Genomic DNA, 22,338 nt, shown 5'->3' on the forward strand with positions numbered 1-22,338 from the left:
TGGGAAATTTGCTAAAACTGATATTTTATCAATGCACATTACATACATTGTGGGGACGATATGTTAACCCTTCGCGGACGGGTGACGGATATATCCACCTAAGTCTTTGGCGGTGGCGGATATATCCGCTTATGGTTTTTTTGATGTTCGGACGGGAAGCGGATATATCAGCCTTCTCTTCAGACAGACTGGCAGGTGCTTGAGCAGTAACCAGATGTTTCGCGGTACCAAGGCGCTACTTTCTGCTCTTTTCACGGCTGCGCTCTCTCCCCCACTCCCCCCTCTCTCCCACGCCTACCTCTCCTGTGCCTCCCCCTCTCCCGCGCACCACCCACCTCTCCTACGCTCCCCCCTCGACGTTTCGCGCTCAACACTACGTTTTCTTTATTTATTGTTTACATATTGTACTTTATTTATTGCCTAACATTGTCATGGTCATATCTTCAAAGACAGGTGGCGGATATATCCGCAGCATTTCTACTCATCAGCGGACGGGTAGCGGATATATCCATATAGTTAAAAAAAAGTAAAAATTATTTTGACAGTATGAAGTGTCCCATTGTGTTTATTTTATGTATGTATAACAAAACACAAATAAGGAAAATCAATTTTTTCCCCTACAATTTTTTCACGTTCTATGTCACAATTTCACCCATCCAGAAAGGGTTAACATCTTAAAATATAAGAACTATAAGATATTACAGTATATTGTTTATTTACGCTCATCACAATCCATGAGTTGACATATGAGTGTACAGTTGGGTTTTCCTAGCAAAAGTCTTCTCACAGACAACACACTTGTGATTCTTGATATTCCCATGGACAGCCATGTGTTGTTTGACATGGGTTCTTAGTTTGAAAGTTTGACCACATATAGTACAGACATGAGGTCTGCTATCTTTATGTGTATTCTCATGCTGCTTTAAATTATGTAATCGTTTAAATAATTTTCCACAATTTTGGCAGGAAAACTTGTGATCATCATTGTGTACAAGCATGTGTGTTTTCAGTTTATATTCATTTTTAACTGCTTTACCACAAATTTCACAACATACAGGAACAACTGTAGTTCCTGAGTGTATATTTATATGTAGAGATAAACTATTTTTAGTATAATAAGTACGATCACATATTGCACATATGTATTCTTCTCTTTGTTGATGTGATGTTTGAATGTGATAACTAAGTATTGGTTTGTTTTTAAACACTTTATGACATTCAGCACATTTATATTGTTTTTCCCTTAAATGGACAGCATCCGTATGTACTTTAAGGTTTTCTTTATGGCTAAACCCCTTTCCACAATCTTTACATCTAAATAAAAGACTTTCAATCTTACGAAAATGGACTGTTTCAATATGATTTTTAAGGCGATGGGTAGAGATTTCTTTGTTACAAATATTACAAATCTCTTTTTTTGTTTGCACTCTTTTACATTTGTTTGTTGAATGTTTTCTTTCTATATGAGCTTTCAGGCCACCTTTTTGTGCAAATGCTCTATTGCAGATATCACATGGAAACAACTTTAGTCCTTTGTGAACCTTTAAATGTTTTTCCAACCTGCTTTTGTAAATAAATCTCAGATTACAAATATTACAAGATAATGGTTTATGGCTGTCTTTACTAGTGTCATCTTTATCAATAGAACGTTCAATTTTCTTCACACACATTTTACATCTTTCACATTGACACAAAATACCGTCTTGTATTCCTGTGCATACTTCTCCAGGTATTGGAGCAGAAGTATCTTCATCCTGCAACATTTTTCACATTTACTACAAACAATTTTCTTTTCTATCACCATTTCATAATACTTATAAGCGTTAGGAATCAATAGTAACTGATTTCTACAGTTGTTTAAATAATTAGTGCACTATTTTCTATCAGTTACAAGTGAATCTGAAGGTTAACCTGCAATAATCCCTAGCCGATAAGAACAAAAAAGCCTGCCACCAACAACAAGAATTCTTTAACAAAGAAAATAACTATTAGCCTAATTAATTTAGACTAAAATATAGGAGGGTTGTAATTTTATTCAAACCAAAGACCGACAACTGATGAAACAAAAACCAAACCGATAAAAACTGCAACAGACACATCACAAAAGCACAATGATCAAGGACAGCTGGACCTAGTTTCAAGCGATCAAAAAGCTACAGACTTCTCTCAAGAGCTGGTGGCTTTTTCATAACCAAGCGAGCATTCATATAAGTACATTACCACCAATTGTTAACCCACTGGCATACTTGGAGTTGGATGGAACATTTTCATCCCGCTTCTAATGTGCTCTGGCATTCCTAGACGGAGCTATTCCGTACAGGGACATTGCCAATAGTTCGACATTGTTTTGAGGAATCACAGCACTTGTCAAGTCGATAACTTTTTGCTGTGAATCTGCAATAGTTATTGGATGAACTTTTAGTTTCTTCAGTTTCCTAACCTCTTTAGGGATAACAAAAATATTAGTAAACAAGTGTGAGTTTTAAGGTTATGTTTTGTCACGATTACCTCTAATTTAGGATAGAGTGGAATAGATCGGTTATAAATAATTGCAAATTATCTTCGGGTATTTCTGAGGAGGAAGATAATAATATGAGACAAAATTATAATAATAATGAATAAGGAACTCATATAAAGGGCCGAGGTGAGCTATAAAAACCAGATAGTTTTTATACGGCCGTTTCTTAGCTGTTAACATTAACTGTCTACAGAGTTCATCGTTGCAGATAGCTATTATTTAATAAATGTGATTTTAAAGTGAGAAAGTAGGGCTCAAAAAAGTGCTCAAAATTTAGCCAAGTGGGAGGCCTCATACAGTTAGAACACCGTAAATTATTAAAAATGTTCGCGCAAGTGTACTGCAGTCATGAACGTTCAGCACGTAAACAGTCTGTTGCACTGACGTTACATCACGTGACTTTTGGCTATGGTGCTATTTAAAGATTAAAGATTTTTGTCGAAGCCCCGCGATATAGCTGAAGAACTTAAGCTGTGCATAAAACACGAGGAAGTTGCTATTCATCAATCAATGCTACGAAAAATATCGGCAAGTTAACAGTAAAGATGGGAAGCCTGTGTAGATTTAAATGGACATCACTTGACTAAGTATCCAATAGTCAATGACATCACTTAAGAGAAATTGTCCACGATAAATAAAATCGCAAGGTCATTATTTAGAGATTTTAGTTTATTTGCAGTAATAAACTCTTTTTTTTCTCAAACAGTTTCATATTGAAAAGTGTCATGTCTTTTTTTTACTTTCCCATTAGTTGCATTTGTAGGTCACTAAAAGATAAAAAAAACAGATCTCTGTGTGTAATCAAGTAGTGCAATTTGGCATGCCAATGGGTTGATAATAAATGGCAATTCTACTTGAAATAATGTCTAATCCATCAAGAATAAAAAATAAAAATAAAACTACATAAGGTTATTAGCTTGGATTCACAACACAAACAAAAGTCAGGCGTGTTCAATAGGTAAAACCCCATTAACTATATTGGATACTGAAGTAGACTTCCCATCTATATGAACCATCTGTAGCTAATGTTTTATTAAATAAACGTTATCAGCAATCTAACACATACTTTCTCCCATAAGCTTGTCAACAACCATTATCATGGGTAAGCTGTGGGAGTAACTAACTATGATATTTTTGTAGGAGAAAATCACAAAAGTTACAATAACTTTTGAACCGTAATTTTTACGGAAATGTGATTTGTACCATTTTGTTCAGAACCTAAAGGTCTAAAACATACTAAATGTTTTCAAAATTGTTCAGGCCATTTTCGAGAAAATCTTATTTTTCCGTTATTTTATGGGTTTTTATGGTAAAATCCCCATTAAAAATACAAATAAAAAAATGAAAAAAAAAAACGCCTGGAGATACCATAGATTAGTACCTACATACGAATTTTAGCTCTGTACACATCCACAGACACACACACACACACACACACAGAAAACACTTCAAAAACCACTTTTTGGGGTTCAGAGGACCTCTGAATGTTTACAAAAACAATACTTCCTCCATATACTATGTTTAGGGCAAGAAAGGAATAAAGTGTGAATTATTGAGCTGATGTCACCTGTCTGCCATGGGACGTCTGACAGTAAACAACCCTACTTGCGACATTGCCAATTCCGGAGTTAATGGTGGCCGTGGTGTAAACCCACAAATGGGAATTCCGAAGCTAGGCAAGTTATCAACAATCAAGAATATTCCATTTTCAAACCCTCCAACCTTTCTAGAATATTTGCAAACAGTTTATGACTTAAACACAACTCAACATGATGTCTTACCTCTTCTGAGTCTGAATCTGAAGATAGTGTTTGAATATCATTTGATGTGGCTGCTACTACTGGCAAGGTCTTACTTGTGGTATTTCTTCTTTTTCTCTTTGGACAATGACTCTCACCATGGTCACTTCCAGATTCAACAGTCTCCTGGAAAAATTATATTTTAGTATTTAAATAACAGGTGAAATGTGGAAAGTGTGTTCCTCTGGATTTGTAAAATGTTTCTGGGCAATAAAGTAGTATTACAGTCATAGGTTTAGACTGTATTAATTTCATTTTATTTCGCTGTTACAGATCGCCCGATCACAGGTTTGATCATTTTAAACTCAACAGTATGTAAAACTGACCAAAAGTCTAATACTTAAAATATCATGATTGCACAATATTATTTGCTGTGCAATATTGTATTTTGGCGATATATAAAACACAAAATATGACATTAATGACTATTTACAGATTTTGTATGGGTTTTTAACGAATTTCCCTGCAGGGAAGTAGCTACAGTATTACCGTAGGTGGCATGGTAAGACCGAGGCCCGGGACCGATTCCCTTTTTCATTTTGATGTCTCCAGAGGCCAAAAACACCATTCGTTCAAATGTTTATATATATTCAATTCAATATTTCTTTATTCATTAATAAAGCACTAAAGTACATGAATAGTGTCATTCTTTTACGTTTTTACATAAAAATGTTCTTACATTCTATAAATACAAAGTTCTTAAAATCTAACATAAGTTTACACAAATTAAAAATTAACGCTCCTTCTAAAATTTTATAGTTCATCAAGGGAATACAATACCTTGTTGATGAGAAATGTTTTAAGACCCCCTCTTAAATCCCACCATGCTTTTTGCCGATTTTATTTCACTTGGAATTTTGTTGTAAAATTTTGATCCGGTTTAACTTGGTTTTTTACTGTAAAGTTCTAATCTGTGGCGGTTTAAAGCAAATATTGGTTTTTTTTCTAATATTGTGGTGGTGGTGTTCACCAGTTAATGCCAATTGAGAAAGTTTGTTTATAAAATACCCCCGCCGCAGCAAACCTGCCGACTAAGCGAATTTCCATTTGTCTGAATTGATTTTCAGTTGAATATATTTTAATAACATTAGGTTTAACGAGTACCTAGGTTTGCTGCTACAAGGAAACTAATAAAGTGTGTTTTTGAGTAAAATATTAATAGCTTAGTACAAAATAAATAAATTTGCCAAGTTTGATCAAAATATATCCATAAACAAGCAAACTACAACATTTGACAATATTCTCCATAAGAATAACATGGGAATTTTAAATTCACAATTTTTTTAATTTTCTCCGTTACTAATAATCGAACAAAAATACTTTTATATACTAAATTATTTGTTTTTTTAAGCTCTTTAAAAAGGTCTAAAGAGAAATCGGGAAATTTTGTGTTTTGAGGGTCAAAAGTGAGAAAAACCATTTTTTTACCCCATAAAACCCCCCGTAAAGCCCCGTTCCCATGGTCCGATCGTGCTGGTTCGCGAACTCATTCAAGTTTATCCCGCTTTACACCTTTAAACCAAATTTCATCAAAATCGGACAAAAATTACTCAAGTTATCGCGTTCACGGACGTATATATATATATATATATATATAAGTCTATATATATATATATATATATATATATATATACATATATAAAAATTTGAACGAATAGTGTTTTTGGCCTCTGGGGACATCAAAATGAAAAAGTAAATCGGTCCCGGGTCTAGGTCTTACCGTGCCACCTACGGTAATAGCTACTTCCCTATAGGGAAATTCGCTAAAAAAGAACTGTTTCATAGATGTTATAGACCGGATACAGTTTTATCATATCTTTGTTTGCGTGAGAATTCCAAAGTTAGATTTTTATCCATTTCAAGTCCAAAGAATTTAATATTTTGTATTTCTTAAATGGGTTTCTGATTAATGTCTAGTGTAACGGTCGTATTCCTCTTGGAATACCTACCGCTACTTTGGGTGACGTAGCTCAGGAATGAAACTCAGCACTCGCTTACAAAACCCAACTTTATTAATTACTCAAAACAACACAAAGAACACAAAGCTAAACTAACAAACAAAAAGGTAGAGTAGACTGGAACTGTATAAATAATTTAGTAACTTAAACCCCAATTTGGAAAAGACTCTAAACCCCAATTTTGAAAACCCTTAACCCCCCCCCTTGGGCTCCAGCTCCCCCAGCAGGACCCCGTCCTCTGGTGCACCACACCAACACTCCACACCAAAACTCACCCCTTGATCAAGTGCACTGGCCTACTTAAAGCAACAGCCTTCAGTAGGTCAGCACAACAAGTTATTGTTTAACAACACTACCAGCCTACTCACACAACATTGCCAAACACTTCCTCTTTACAATATTTGACCCTCCTATTACATCCCCCCATTTCCTCCAGACGATGTCCCCAGCGTCTCAACTACATAGATACATCCACTCAGAGAGAGAAAAAAAATTAATAACAAAAACTGATAAAATCTTTTAAAACTGTACCTAAACAAAATTAAAATAAGGTTTAGGATGGGAAGAACTGACCAACTGTTTCTGACTTCCTCAGCAGTTGCGTCAATAAAGCCTCCTCGAACAGTCGTTGGTCTTCAGATGTTTGACCACAGCCATGTCTTCTGCAATGTCTCCCACTTCGGTGTCTATAGTCTGTAGTCCATCCAGCGTTCCTTGACAGCATTGATGATGAATCGACTTTGGTTGACGATGATGTTGGACTGCTTTTGCCATTGATTGAGTGTACTGCAGCCTGAAGTTCTCCTCTTCTTAAAAGCCATTGCCCCCAGCTGCGTTTCCCCAGTTTTCATTGAGTTTGACAAAGTCTCTTCCTCCGATCACAATGTTGAAGATAACACGGCAAATCATGAAGTTCTTGTAGCCTTGTCTACAGTTGGTCAGTGGGGATGGGTAAATAGGAAGCCTACACAAACATATAACTCACAACAAATACAACATATAATTTATAAAAAAAACCCTAGACTTTTAAAGAAACTCTCAAACTCACATTAAGAACAAAACAAAACAACCAACATTGAAACAAAATTTATTGAAACTAAGAGAAGTGTTTGGAATGTGTTACCTTAACAAATCATTGGCCTCTACGATTAAACAACAAAACATTATAAATAATTTCCGATTGATTTACTTTAAATTCTTCAAATATAATCTTCTTCAAAGCATTTAAAACAATAAATGATGGAACAGTCTTTCATTTCTAGTATAAATTTAATTTAATTCTGAATAAACAAAAATATTCAATTTGTCTCCCATTAAAGTCCCTGATAATTAAAAATCTAAACAACAAAATATATCTCAATAAAATATTCTTTTAATACATAATCCGTCTGTGTCTTTAAATTTTGTGAGACTATTAAATTCACTAAAGGACACTATTGCAACGTTTAAAACATTATTTCCCAATACAGTTATTTTCGGGGAGTCATGCGATTTATCTCTTACCTAACAAAACAAAATTATCTCCCGAATCAAATTCAATTTCCCTTAGTATCTTTAAAAACACAACTAAAATTTATTACTATAAAAAAAAATAATAGTTAAACAAACATTTCAAATCACTCCCTACTTTGCTTTGGTGTTAAAACAAGTGAAACATTTTACTTCAGTAGGCTACATTTTTAAATCACATACTTCAAAAACTTAAAAAACAATACATAAATTCAGAAAATGAACTTGAAAAATTGCATGTGTAATTCTCTGATAAAAATTCAAAAACATGATTGCTGAAAAAAAATGATTTGGGCCCAAATCGTTACAAACTAACCCATAAGCAAAACCAATTTCCCTTTTAAAATTTCTCCAACAATCTATCACCTGTAAAAACAAAAATTTGTTCCCAAAATAAAACATTCATGCATTGCTGATTTCCCAAAGCAAACTCTAGAGCATCAGTATTAAAAGGTAAACATTGTAACAAAACACGGCCAGCACTCAGCAAGGTCAGGTCACAGAGAGGCCATTTACACCACACTCAGCATTCCTCAGCCTACAAACATGCTGAGCTGACTTCTGCCACTGCAACTAAGCCTGTGCAATACCCTGAAATATCAACATGAACACCTACTCTAATCATTAACAGTATTAACCATTCGTAAAAATCCCCATCTGAAAAAAAATATTACTATAAAATTAAAGTTTAAGCTCAAATATATTTCTAAAACAGTACACCATAATACACTATAAATAATTAACTATCCCTCAAACTACTTCTACAAAATATAATATATTGATCCATTATTCACTGCATCTACCGCGCATAAAGAGCTGAAACAGACTAGTTTGACAACATGTGTCTGCCACATTATTCGCACAATATACACTTTAGAGTGTAGAAATAGCAGGTCTGCAACCACAGAATCACATAATCAAGAAACGTGGGAACTACAAGATCCCAGATTCAACACAAATTTAACCAGGCAAATACACACACTTGTGCACAGCAAACAACATCTGAAACACACATTACACATGTGCATCCAGCACAGGACAAATAAAAACCTTGTGCAGCTAGCACTTAGCATAAAGTAAAAAAGTACCTCGTGCACTCAGCACGTAACACAAATTCACCTTGTGCTCCCAGCACATAACAAAAGTAAACCCTGTGCATCCAGCACAACTCATAATACCTCGTGCATCCAGCACGCAACGCTTAACAACCATGTGCACTTAGCACATAACGCAAAAACTCTCGTGCTTCCAAACACGACACACAATAAACTCAAGGAACACATATCAAACTCACATGCAACCCGCACATGACGCATAGAACACTCGTGTAACCAAACACAAACACATATCGAACACACGTGCAACCCGCACATGACGCATAGAACACTCGTGTAACCCAACACGAACACATATCGAACTCACGTGCAACCCGCACATGACCATAGAACACTCGTGTAACCCAACACGAACACATATCGAACTCACGTGCAACCCGCACATGACCATAGAACACTCGTGTAACCCAACACGAACACATATCGAACTCACGTGCAACCCGCACATGACCATAGAACACTCGTGTAACCCACACGAACACATATCGAACTCACGTGCAACCCGCACATGACGCTTAGAACACTCGTGTAACCCAACACGAACACATATCAAACTCACCCCTTGATCAAGTGCACTGGCCTACTTAAAGCAACAGCCTTCAGTAGGTCAGCACAACAAGTTATTGTTTAACAACACTACCAGCCTACTCACACAACATTGCCAAACACTTCCTCTTTACAATATTTGACCCTCCTATTACACTAGTGAAGGATTAATTGAAAGTCTTGTCTGACGGGTCTAAAAATTTATGAACTTTGTTTTATCTGGATTCAAAAGTAACTGATTCTTTTGGAAAAAATTGGAAAGTATATCGAGATTAGCTTTAGCTGTCTTTTCAATTTCCTCTTCAGAATTAGCGGTAGATTTGCATCGTCAGAATAAAGGTAATTTTTTTAGATGTAGTCAGCGCTGGTAGGTTTGTAACATAGCAAATAAATAGGACGGACCCAAGATGGATCTCTGTGGTACACCATGTTTAGTAGGTCTAATTTTGGACTTATGAGTAATTTTCATTTGATTTTTTAATTGGATAGTTTCTACAAACTGTTTTCTGTTACAGATATATGATTTGAGCCAATGAAGAGATTTATTTGTTATTCAATGCTAGACAATTTATTTAAAAGCAGATTGTGGTTTATAGAGTCAAATGCCTTGGTTAAATCCATGAAAATACCAAGAGCCTTTCGTTTTGATATTTTAGGGACAACTTTTGAGGAAAAACTTGTATCAAAACTACTTAAAATTGTTGTTAGTTTTTGAGACCGGTTTTAGAATTGTTTTAAACTTGTATCAAAACTGTTAAAAACTTGTGTCAAAACAGTTTTAATACAACATTCAACCAACTGTATCAAAACAATTTTAAACTTCTTTACAACTTGTATCAAAACAGTTTTAACACCAAACTTGTATTAAACTTGTTTCAAAACTGTTTTAATACCAGTTCAAACTGTTTTCATGCTTCTTGGGAATTCCATTATTCAAAAAAGGAGATATATACTGTAGATTTGAAATATCAAAAGTATAGTTTGATATTTCATATCTATCTCCTTTTAGCAAATTTCCCATATAGGGAATTAGCTATTACTGTAGGTCTCATGGTAAGACCTAGACCCGGGACCGATTTACTTTTTCGTTTTGAGGTCCCCAGAGGCCAAAAACACCATCCGTTCAAATTCATATATATATATAAATATATATATATTTATATATATACTAGTGGCTTGTAGGGGCAATAGCCCCTATATATATATTCTAGTAAATATTTTGTACAAATTATTAGTCTCATGGGTTACCCTACCTTGAATTATCGTTTAACATTTTTGTATATTATAATATGTATAAAAGTTATTACATACCTGCATAATGCAATTTTTTGATGTCTGTTCTGTTTAAAATATAGATTCCAAAGGACTGTTCATGTAGTGTGGTTATAATACAAACTTTCTAATCATTATATACATCTAAGGAAGATTTTCAATAATAATCTTCATGACTATTAATTAAATATTTATCAATTCCTTTGAATATAGACAAATTCACTTAAATAAAACACATAGAGATAATGTCATCCTCCAAATTGTATAATGCTAATTATAACAAAATCTCTCTGAAAACAACAGAGTATAGTATCCATTTTAATCGAACCCTTGGTCTTTATTTTGTTCTAGTACTATTTTAACATCATCTGGCAACTTTAACCGGCTAAAAGCTACATAAAGTTGACCATGGGTAAACACGGGTTTTTTTCAAATAAATGCCAACTTTTTGAAGGTTTGGCCTTGCGCTTTATTTATAGTAATATCGAAAGCTAATCGCAATAGGAATTGAATTCCTAAACTTAAACGGCATATTAGGATCTTTAGATGTTAGTTTTATTTTTGGCATGAAAATATGTTCCCTTTGCCTACTCCAGTAATTACTTCTAACTTTACACTTTTTTCAGACATACCTAACACAACTAATCTTATTCCATTAACTAATCCAGACCCTGGAAAAAGTCTATATTTCAGCTTTATAATAGTATACATATTACAGTACATATTACCATATGATTTAAATTAAATAAACCACATGTTTTTAAGTAACCAGAGCCAGTGGCGGTTCTAGGACCATGTCAAGGGGGGGGCTACCGGGGGGCTTGGGGGGTGTGGAGCACCCCCCAACAAAGAAGGGGGGTCCAGGGGGTCCTCCCCCGGGAAAATTTCAAATTTTCAAAGCAGTTTGGTGACTTTCTAAGGCCATTTTTAACACCCAAAACCGTGCCCAATTGTCCATAAACTCCCATTTCACCTGTTGTTTGTCATGAGCAAATAGACATTTTAAAAATTAAACTATGACGATTGCTTTCATGAATTTCAAAACACACTGTAGACTACGGCCATATCCTCCTAAAAGCCGTTTACTGACTTTCTAAAGCCATTATTAATGTCTATATCTGTGGCCAACTATTCAAAAATTTCTCATTTCACCTGTCATTTGTTTTGTCATGAGCAAGTAGACATTAAAATAATCAAGCTATGACGAACTTGCATTCATGAATTCCAAAACATAGGCCTACTGTAGACTACGAAGCCAAATCTCCTAAAAGCCGTTTGGTGACTCAAAACATAACGGCTAGAACTGTGTCTAATTGTCCTATAACCTTCCATTTCTCCTGTTTTATGTCACGCAAGCAAGTAGACACGTTTATTAACCTTACGTTTTTCTCCATTTCATAGATCTGTCACAATATTTATAGTATTGAATTCAGTAATAGCATTGAATATATAAACTTTAACACTTAGTGTTTATATAGTCAATGGTAATAGGCTAGTGGTGCTACCGCTGATTGCTGATTGATGCCTGTGTAAAGTTAGTGGCTAGCAGACCATTTGACAACTAACTCAGGAAATCAGCTGTTTCCCCGTCCTCGCTCGCGCGCTCGGCGCTCGCCTTTGCCCTAGCTTGTCAGCTGACTGCTGTAAAAATTGGATGATGCGTACAACTTTCCATAGCGTAATATTGTTTTATTCGTTGTGCTATTATTGTCCACAAAGTTTATCTATGTGAAACTTAATACTACTCCTGCCATCGCTCATTAAGTTTAATAAACCTACGTTGATGTCTGTTTTATGACAGTATTTAAAGGACGAAATGTACGTTAAAATTTATTTTTCCAGGGTCCAAGGGGGGGGCTTTAGCCCCTGTAGCCCCCCCCTTGGAACCGCCACTGACCAGAGCAGACATGGCCTGGATTCCCATGTTATTTAAATGTAAATTATTTTATTACGTAACGACCTTTTGGTGCATAATTAAGAAAAATGAATAATTTTCCCCAAAACTTCATGCCCAGACCTTTAAAATGAGACCTCTCCCAGCTTTCTACGGCCTCCCGTTCGCTCACAATTTCATTGTAAAATTTTGGGCTTACGGAATTAGATATATAGATACTAGCTGACCCGGCGAACTTCGTATCGCCTAAGTTATAGGTTTCCCCTAAGACAGACCGACCCGGCAGACGTTGTCTTGCCTTTGACTATTTATAATTTAAGTACCGTTACGTTTAATTTTCAAGATGATCTCGTTCGCATCGCTCAATCACGTCCTGGTTGAAGTTCGTTCGCTACGCTCACTCACCTTTGGGTTGGAGCTCGTTCGCTACGCTCACTCACCTTTAGGTTGGAGCTCGTTCGCTGCGCTCACTTGCCTTCAGGTTAGCTCATTCGCTACGCTAACTCGCCTCCAGGTTGAAGTTCGTTCGCTACGCTCACTCACCTTTTGGTTGCAAATTAGCTGTTGTCATAAATGTAAAAGAAATAATAGTGCTGCACCCTGTTGGTAATCCTTGTAACTTTAATGCTATTGAACATCATAGAACAGAACCAACTTGTTTAATTGAAACAGCTGTTAAGATTCATTAATTCCATTTCTCATAAGGTTAACATGGGAAACTCCAGAGCCACTGGGGCGGAGCCCTTTTAAGAATTTCGAAACGGGAAATAGTTTACGTCCGATTCGCATACCTACAGAATTTACACACCAAATTTCATAACGATCGGTGAAGTCGTTCCGGAGGAGTTTGCAGACCAACACTGTGACACGAGAATTTTATATATTAGATTTATATATATATATTTATATATGTGTCCGTTAGCGCGATAACTCGAGCAAAATTGATCCGATTTTGATGAAATTTGGTACAAACGTGTAAACCTACATTTATTTGAACGAGTTCGCGAACCAGCATAATCGGACCATGGGATCAGGGGTTTATGGGGGGTTTTATGGGGTAAAAATGGGGTTTTCTCATTTTTGACCCTAAAAACTTTAAATTTCTAAATTTCTCTCTAGACCATTTTGAAGAGCTTAAAAAACAAATAATTTAGTATATTGAAGTGTTTTTGAATGTTCATTGACAACAAAGAAAATTAAAAAAATTGTAAATTTAAAATTCCCATGTTATTCTTATGGAGATTAAATAAACTGTTCTAGTTTGCTTTTTTATGGATATATTTTATTCAAATTTGGCAATTTGGTTTATTTCATACTAAGCTATCAATATTTCAATTGAAAAAACACACCTCAACATCTTCCCCGTAGCAGCAAACCTAGCTAATCACTAAAATTAATGTTATTTAAATAGGAAATAAATCTGAAAATTTATAGGGAATATTTTAGTAGAAATCAAGCCGGGTAAATGGAAATTCGCTTAGTATGCAGGTTTGCTGCGACAGGGGTATTTGAATAATGGAGTTAATTTAGAAATTTTTTATTTTAAGAAAAATGCCTGATATAAAAGAATAATTTACTAAATGAGCTATAGGTTTTCTGAGGGGTAACTTTGCATCTTTGATGAGCACCACTAGGACATCATCATACCCGGTGCTAAATGAGTTTTTAAGATGACTTATTAATTTCGTCAATCTCAATCTCATCAACAGGTGTACAATGAAAACCCGGAATTATATGATGCGACTCATCTACTTTAACACCGTCCTTAAAATTCAAAACAAGTGAATCCAAGTTAGGAACAATGTTTGTGTCAACCAAATCAGTAAAATAGTTGTTGAATGAATTACATATACAGTAATATAAGGGTCTGAACAACATTGATTGTTAATACAAACACTAGTAATATGGTTATCTGCTTTTGCCTTACTAACTTCAGTGTTACTAATGTGCCAACTGGTTTTGTTTATGTTATTTGAGTTGTTTATTTTGTTATAGTTTTTTTGGAGCTGTAACTTTATTTCTAAACATTTTATTCTTCTGTCTTAGTTGTTTGTACATAGTGTTGCTTTTTAGGATTCTAGCATTATTAGCAAACTCAATAATTGATTGTTTTTCAATCTTTAGCTCTTCAGTAAACCACCTTCTATGTCTATATTTTTTACATAATTTCTTAGGAAAACACTACTCAAAATAATATATAAAAATGTTGTGAAACACATCATACTTTGACTCCGCAGGAGCAAAAAATACATCAAGCCAAGTTTCAAGGCTAAGTGCTTGAATAAAGTGATCAATATTTTTAGTGCTAAAGTTCCTAGAGTATTCAAGAAACACAGCATTAACAGGACTATCATTTTTACCATTTATTACAAAGAGTTGACCATCATGGTCTGACAGCTGAGTATTGAACCCAATTACATTGAAATAGGCTTAATTTATATTGGTAAAAATATTGTCTATGGTTAATGACTGTATGTGGTTAATCCTCTACACCATTATCCCACCAAGCTTGTGGATCTACATCTGTAAATGAAGAACACTCAAACGACAATTTAAATTTGTTAACACTGACGAATAAGTGTGTTGGATTGGAAAATCAGTTAATACAACAAAGAGCTCTTAACTACGAACTCAAGAAATCTCGCAAAGAAGACTATTTAACAAAGATTGTTAAACAAGAACTAGACCAAAGTAAGTAGGAAATCAAAAATCTTCAGGCAGCAATTCAAATTGTACAAAACGAAAATAGAAAGTTAGAGGATGAAATAAAAAAGGATGATAAAAAAGAATATCAGAAAGTGTCTACACTGTTATCCACCTTTAGGAAATCCATCCATAGATGGGGAAAATGTATTCTTCCTAAGTTTGTCTTAAATTAATGATTAATGAGTTTTTTGTTAGAAAATGTCAGATAGCTATTATTTGAGATTTCAAAAATGACAATGTTGATCTTTTTCAAAAAGTTCGGCTAGTTAAGGAGGCCTTGGCCGAATTTTAAAATTTTCGGTTAAAGAATATTTAAAGATACGTAATATTATTAGGCCTACTAAAATACAAATACAGTATCATAGCGCACGTTTTAGAGCAAAACTGTACATTAACTAATAGTGATGTGTCAGTACCTCAAAAGAATTCTTGATACTACCGGTTCATAGCATATCTATCAGTACCGAGAACTAATAGTAAAAATATCGGTTCCTGTACTTAGGTCTCCACAGGGTAGCCTATTGGCTATTTGACAATAAAGAGACAAAGCCGTATCAGATTTATAGGTTAAATCATAACCTGAATCAGATTATATAGTTTTATAACTTACTCAAAATAAACTAAACTATATTAAACGTATACATTATTTTCCGGATAACATTTTTTTGTATTTAGATTTGTGGGATTAGATATTTGGGATTTAATTTGGAATTCAACATCACTAGTTGCCAACAAATCTGCAAACAGTTTTGATGACTGATTTAATTCAAAATACAATATTGTTTTCAAATAAAAACTCTGTTCATTTGAAACTAACCTGAATTGTAGAAATCTCATCATCCGATGGATCAGGCTCAGCACAGGATGGATCAGGCTCAGCGTTGGATGGATCACGCTCAGCATTGGATGGATTAGGCTCAGCATGAGATGGATTAGTCTCAGCATTGGATGGATTAGGCTCAGCATGAGATGGATTAGGCTCAGCATTGGATGGATTACGCTCAGCATTGGATGGATCAGGCTCTGCATCGGATGGATTAGGCTCAGTGTCAGATGGATTAGGCTCAGCATCGGATGGATTACGCTCAGCGTCGGATAGATTAGACTCAGTGTCAGATGGATTAGGCTCAGCATCCCAAGACTCTACTAAGTCTTGAACATTATCTTCAGGTTCCTCTGTGTCCGGTTCAGATTCTACTATTACATCACTATTAGAGTTTGCACTGCCTTTCAGAAGATCATCCACCAAGATGTTGAAATCCTGAAAATCATTAGATTTATGTAATTTTCAAGAGATGAAATACCTAGTTAGAACTAGTTAAATAGTTGGTGAAACTTGGCGTTGCCCGGGTCAAAATGCAATGCACAATAACTCATTTGAAATCAACAATATAGCATCTAAGTGTCTAGGTATCACTCATTTCATATTAGCATAATTAATCTGAATTCTCCTTTTCATACTTCACCCACCTGCATTTTAATCCTCATAGTGTACTTGCATTGCAATATTTACATTCTGTATTCATTTTCTCTTGCATGATAACAAAATTCTTGAAACTCTAACCATTCGTTTGTAAAGCGTTATTGGCCTACTATGGCCATTCCTCTGCGTATTTTTTTATTGCTCTTTAGTTTAAACCTTTTTGGCTTATTGTAACTCTTTCACATAATTCAAAAGCCGTTGTGATTATTTTTCTGATCATTCAATTCCTATAATATTTTGAGAACAATAATCTCTTGCCCTTAGGCTTTTTAAATCTCTTGATAACGCTTTTTGGATATAGGTACTCTGAAATATTTTAAGAAAAATCTAGAATTAGAACATCTTAGAAGAATCTGGGATACCCTATCTAAAACATTCTAGACCAACCATTATTACACATTTCCATAGTTGGAGAGAGTGATCCAAATAAATCTGGTGCTATATCTATATAATTAATACGCTACATGAAACTTTGTTGGTTAAACTCCTCCACCATTTCTTAACCAATTTGATCTATTGACGTCTCATTGGAAAGAGCGTGTCGCGTAGATTTGCAAACTGACCTTACATTTTTGAAAAAGTCCCTTGGGCTCTGCCCCAGTGGCTTTGAAAGTTCCCATGTTATCCTTATGAAGAACATAACTGTTTACATTTTGATCAGCTGTATTTTAATTGCTGTTATTTATTTTTAAATTCAATGAATCACATTTAGTACATTTATTTACTACAAGAGGGCGTCCAGTGGCCGAAAACTCAACCAAAATATTTAATGCACAGACCTTTCTATTTTCACACCACCCTATAAATAAAACATGTGACTCGAATATCTTCCATTTTGTTTAGACATTCTGTTTATATGTACTTTGATGTTATTTATCACAAGCATAGCAACCGGTGGGACACACGGAAGATTTCTCAGGTGTCGTTTGACGTCATTAACTGCTGCGCCTGAGGAGAGGAAACGGACAATTTTATAATTTTTCTATTATTAAATTAAACTGTCATAACCTAACCAAACCAACCAAACGTGCTGATAATGGAAAAATCGAATGAAGGTTTACTAATCTAAAAAATAGTTTTGTTCATAAAATAAAATTATAAATGCCTAAAATTCAATTTTATAATTTTTTAATTATAAAATTAAACTGTCATAACCTAACCAAACCAACCAAACTTGCTGATATGAAAAAATTGTTGACAAAAAGTTAATGCTACCAGCGGGATTCGAACCCGGTACATTCAAATTATCAGCCCGACTTGCTATCCACTACACCACCGAGGCCGTTGGCTCAAAACCGTATCGTTGTGGTAATGGTGTTCCCTCAAAGTGACGGCAGCAGTTAGTGACGTCAAACGGCACCTGAGAAATCTTCCGTGTGCCGTTTCGGCATGGCAACCCATTTAAGCCCCATGTTATTTTTTTTCAAATTTAAAATCTATTTTATGTGCTTATTTTTGCGCCTATTTTAATTTATAAAGGGATTCTGCACATCTACAGGAAAATATCTTTCTAACAGTACAGTATACGAAGATTTTCCCTTCGATGCACACAGGCTAAAAAAAGGTTTAAAAGAAACATTCTTGCCTATTAATGTATAGATTTGAGTTTGTGTCAATATAACCCCCAAGACGGATCGTGTTAGTATGGTTGTATCTTAAATTTGTGTATTTATTTTGTGTCGCTATGACGGATTGAGTTAGCATGATTGTAACTTAAATTTGTGCATTTATCGTTGTTTTGTGTAGCTATAATTTGTTTATTTGTTGTTTTTTCTTTTAAATGCCTCCAACGCGACGACAACGAAACATAGACAGGAGGCGTAATCGTGATATAACGACCGCAGCAACAGAACAGTGGTGCGTAATAGGCTTAACTCGTCTCAGTCAGCACCTGACCCTGGACAATCTAAGCTATTATATTACAAATGCGCCCTAACACTACCCCAAAACGACTTTTCGTTCTCACCTGGCCCTCTATCAATGACCTGTGTTGCCTGTACAGTGAGGCATTTTGAGAAGGAGAAAACCGGCCGGAATGCTTTAGGTTTATCAATAACGAAGATAAACATGGACAACCTTATATAGCTATAAGTCAGGAAATGTCTGTAGAAAACAAAAGCAATACCAGGTTACGAAATATGATACAATATTTACAGGAAATGTTGATTACTATTATATATATATCATGAATATCTCCATGAGTTAGACACCGGTAATCTTTGAGATGACTGTTTTAAACTCATTGTAAATATGACTGTTTATTCGTTTTGAAATAACTCCTGTCATACTTTGCAATTGCTCGAATTCGAGCAACATGTACACTAGTTGTAGAATGATTTAGAACATTTAGGTAAACACATACACAAATATTCAGAGAAATCTTGAACAATACACAACCTTTCTTTAATGATGTGATGTTTGGTTGTGATAATGATGTTTTTTTGTTTTTTGTTTTTAACCACTTTTTGACATTCAGAACATTTATAATGATTTTCTCTTGAATGGGCCATTGTATTGTATTGTATGGACCACTGTATACCTTTTAAGGTTTTTTCCTGATTAAAACCCTTTCATAATCTTTACATATAAATAGAAGACTCTCAGTCTTACGAAAATGGATGGTTTTATTATAAGTTTTTGAAAGAAATACTCTTATTGCAAATCTCTTTTAGCAAGTTTGCCAAATAGGGTATATTAGCGGTTTCCATAGGGAATAAGCTAATTACCGTAGGTCTCATGGTAAGACCTAGATCCGGTCCCGATTAACTGTTGTAGTTAGCTTGTTTATGGGTATACTTTAATCATATTTGTTAATTTTGTTTATTTCATACTAAGCAATCAACATTTCAATAAAACAACACATCTGAATACCTTCCCTGTAGCATCAAACCTAAGTATTCATTAAAATTAATGTTACTTAATCTATATTTATAAAAGAGGAAGTTTGTATATATATATATATATATTTGAACGTTATGGACTCCTGAAAGATTGTAATGAAACTTTCAGGCATTATTATGCATTATTCAAGGATGGTTTGTGTGAAGTTTGGTGCAGATGCGTCAAAAGGGCTCCGCCCCAGTGGCTCTTGGAGTTTCCCATGTTAACCTTATGAGTACCTACTCATATTTATATAGAATCTTAACAGCTGTTTCAACTAAACAATTTGATTCTGTGATGATCAATAGCATTATAGTTTATCTATATAAATAAAATTAGAGTTTTGTCTGTACATTGCTCAGAATTATATACTTTTAGGTTATTTTTACGTTTTATACATTAAAGAAGCAGAAACAAGTCTTATCTCAATTTCTGTCTGTCTGTCTGTCCCTTTGTCTGTAACACTCAAGATGGCATTTTACGCAATCTTCTCCGTGAAAACCAGAGTACATATCAAGATCCAAGCCATTTTAATGTATTCACTGGATTGGCGAGAGTGTCTTTAGTGATTTAAATATAGCCTCACTACTTTGTAAATAAAATTATGGACGTTCAAAAATGCAGTTTTGTGCGATTTTTGTCACATTTTCGTTCAATTTTTATCACAGAATCGTCTATGAAATAACGAACAGCTGTTCGGATCAAGATTATTTTTTCTAGCTGTCAATGACATGTTTACAAATGCTGTTTACAAATACCGCAACTATTTCGAATCACGTTTTGAAAGCATCCCAACCAAGTGAGATTAAAAACGTTTTTCTTACATAACGGATTTAATTAATCGCAAGTGCAATAATATAGTCTAATAGTGTAACCGTAAATAAAATTAAATAACTAGACATCGTCCAAATCGGAACCAGAAATTCTTTGAGTATAAAATGTTTCTTGAGTTTTGACAACCAGAAAGAAGAAGACCTTGAATCAGTGTTGTATAGGGCTGTGACACTGAAATGATCGTCGCCAATAGCTTACAAAAAAGGTTTCCACTCATTGACGGCGCTTCAATGGCGATTGTGTAAAGTGTTAAGTAAAAAATCACAACTGCAGTGGGTGATTGTAACAGAGGTTTAACAGAGGAAGTGCTAAACTCGCTTTTCCAATGTGTCACTTTCTGTTTCTACTCACCGTGTGATGCAATCGCTGGACCATACAGCCAATAGGCCCATAGCTCATATCTTGGGTACGTAAGCCTACATATTTATTCACAACAACCTTTTTGACGACGATCCTTGATACCGGTACTTTTCCATAGAATACATGGCCTACCTACTTAAAAAATAAAATTACAAATGACCAAAACTCCAACATTGTGTGATTTTCGTCACATTTCCTTCTAATGTAAATAGATATACTAATCATTGTTTAGAGAATGCGTAATCTCTTAAATAACAAAAAGTTGTTTGGGTAAGGTTGCTTTTTTTTCAAACTGACACCGATAAGTTTACACTATAACTTTTTACGAGAAAATCCAAAAGCAAGAGATCAATAACCTCGAAGCTAGATATTAATGTATTTAATTGGTCCGATTTACTGTACTGTAATTCTTAGGTAGGTTCTTACGTAGGTACTGGTTCTTTTCCTTAGAACCGGTAGTTTACAAATTAGATATCGTTGGTGTTGCACCTTATTTATTAGAGCCGTCCGTATTCAATTTAAGTGATGTCTTAACTCTGTATAAGTTTTGCTTTTTCTGCCTGGATTCCAAATCTTAGCTTACACGGTATGCTAAGAAAATGATAACCTATTTGAGTAAAACATTTGTTGGGCAAACCATCATGAATTGTTTACGCCTTTATATTGAGCATATTACTTGAGCAAATTTATGACAGCAGTTGCTAATTTCAACCAAGCAGCTATGATACAAAAATTAGAACCGTCAAAGTAGGATTGTTAACAGTTATGTTTATGTTTTGATTTAATAAATAATTTTTGATAGTGTGAGTGTGTGAATAAGGAGTTTTATTTTTTAAGCGCGTAATTCATTATTGTAGACTTTATTTTTTCCAAAATGTTAATAAAAACCTATTGAATTTGTATGGTTTATTTCCAAAAAATAATGTCTGGGAAATGAAAGTAGCCAGTCAATATTTTAGGTTAATACTTTTAGTGGATTACTAAAAGTTTATCTACTAACAGCAGATTTATGGAATGATAATTATTCTTTTAAGCGTTCTCTTCCCGTTGCAAAGCATGGGTATTGTGGCTAGTTAGGAAATAAATCTGACAATTTTAAGGGAAAATTTTATTAGAAATCCAGCCGGGAAAATGGAAATTTGCTTAGTCTGCAGGCTTGCTGGGGTGGGGGTATTTTAAGTATTAACATAAAATGCCTAACTTTAATTACAGTCATCATATAGAACTTAAAAATAAAACAATTAATATATTTATACTCTGCCTTTCCTTCTTTACTTTATGTTTAAATTTTTAATCATAGGTTATTTTTGTATTTACAGTAGAGTCCCTCAAACTCGGCACTCGATAACCCGGCAGTCTGGATAACTCGGCCATCACCTGGCTCAGAAAATTAGTGATTTTTTAAGTCCGAGTTAAACAAGCTAGCTCAAGTATAATCATTTGCAACTCGTACTAAGGATTTGT

The 22,338-nt window shown here is 34.6% G+C and overlaps 1 protein-coding gene across 7 annotated transcripts in view; it reads right to left on the reverse strand.

The window, feature by feature from the left end:
• LOC128991483 (zinc finger and BTB domain-containing protein 41-like) overlaps nucleotides 1–22,338 on the reverse strand; it is a 278,309-nt gene that overhangs the window by 57,328 nt on the left and 198,643 nt on the right. For 5 of the 7 annotated variants that reach the window (XM_054414396.1, XM_054414400.1, XM_054414397.1 and 2 more), the window contains 3 exons: nucleotides 16,135–16,578; nucleotides 4,300–4,443; nucleotides 638–1,754 (listed from right to left, as the gene is read on the reverse strand). In XM_054414396.1, the coding sequence (XP_054270371.1) occupies nucleotides 726–1,754; nucleotides 4,300–4,443; nucleotides 16,135–16,578 (1,617 nt within the window). In that variant the 3' untranslated portion in view covers nucleotides 638–725. Of the gene's footprint in view, nucleotides 1–637; nucleotides 1,755–4,299; nucleotides 4,444–16,134; nucleotides 16,579–16,787; nucleotides 16,856–22,338 lie in introns of those variants that run through there. The other 2 variants (XM_054414402.1, XM_054414399.1) reach the window with 2 other exon arrangements.

This window comes from Macrosteles quadrilineatus, unplaced genomic scaffold, assembly GCF_028750875.1.
Source record: "Macrosteles quadrilineatus isolate MER2022 unplaced genomic scaffold, UCM_ALF_1.0 Scaffold_4__1_contigs__length_99947679, whole genome shotgun sequence".
NCBI lineage: Eukaryota > Metazoa > Arthropoda > Insecta > Hemiptera > Cicadellidae > Macrosteles > Macrosteles quadrilineatus.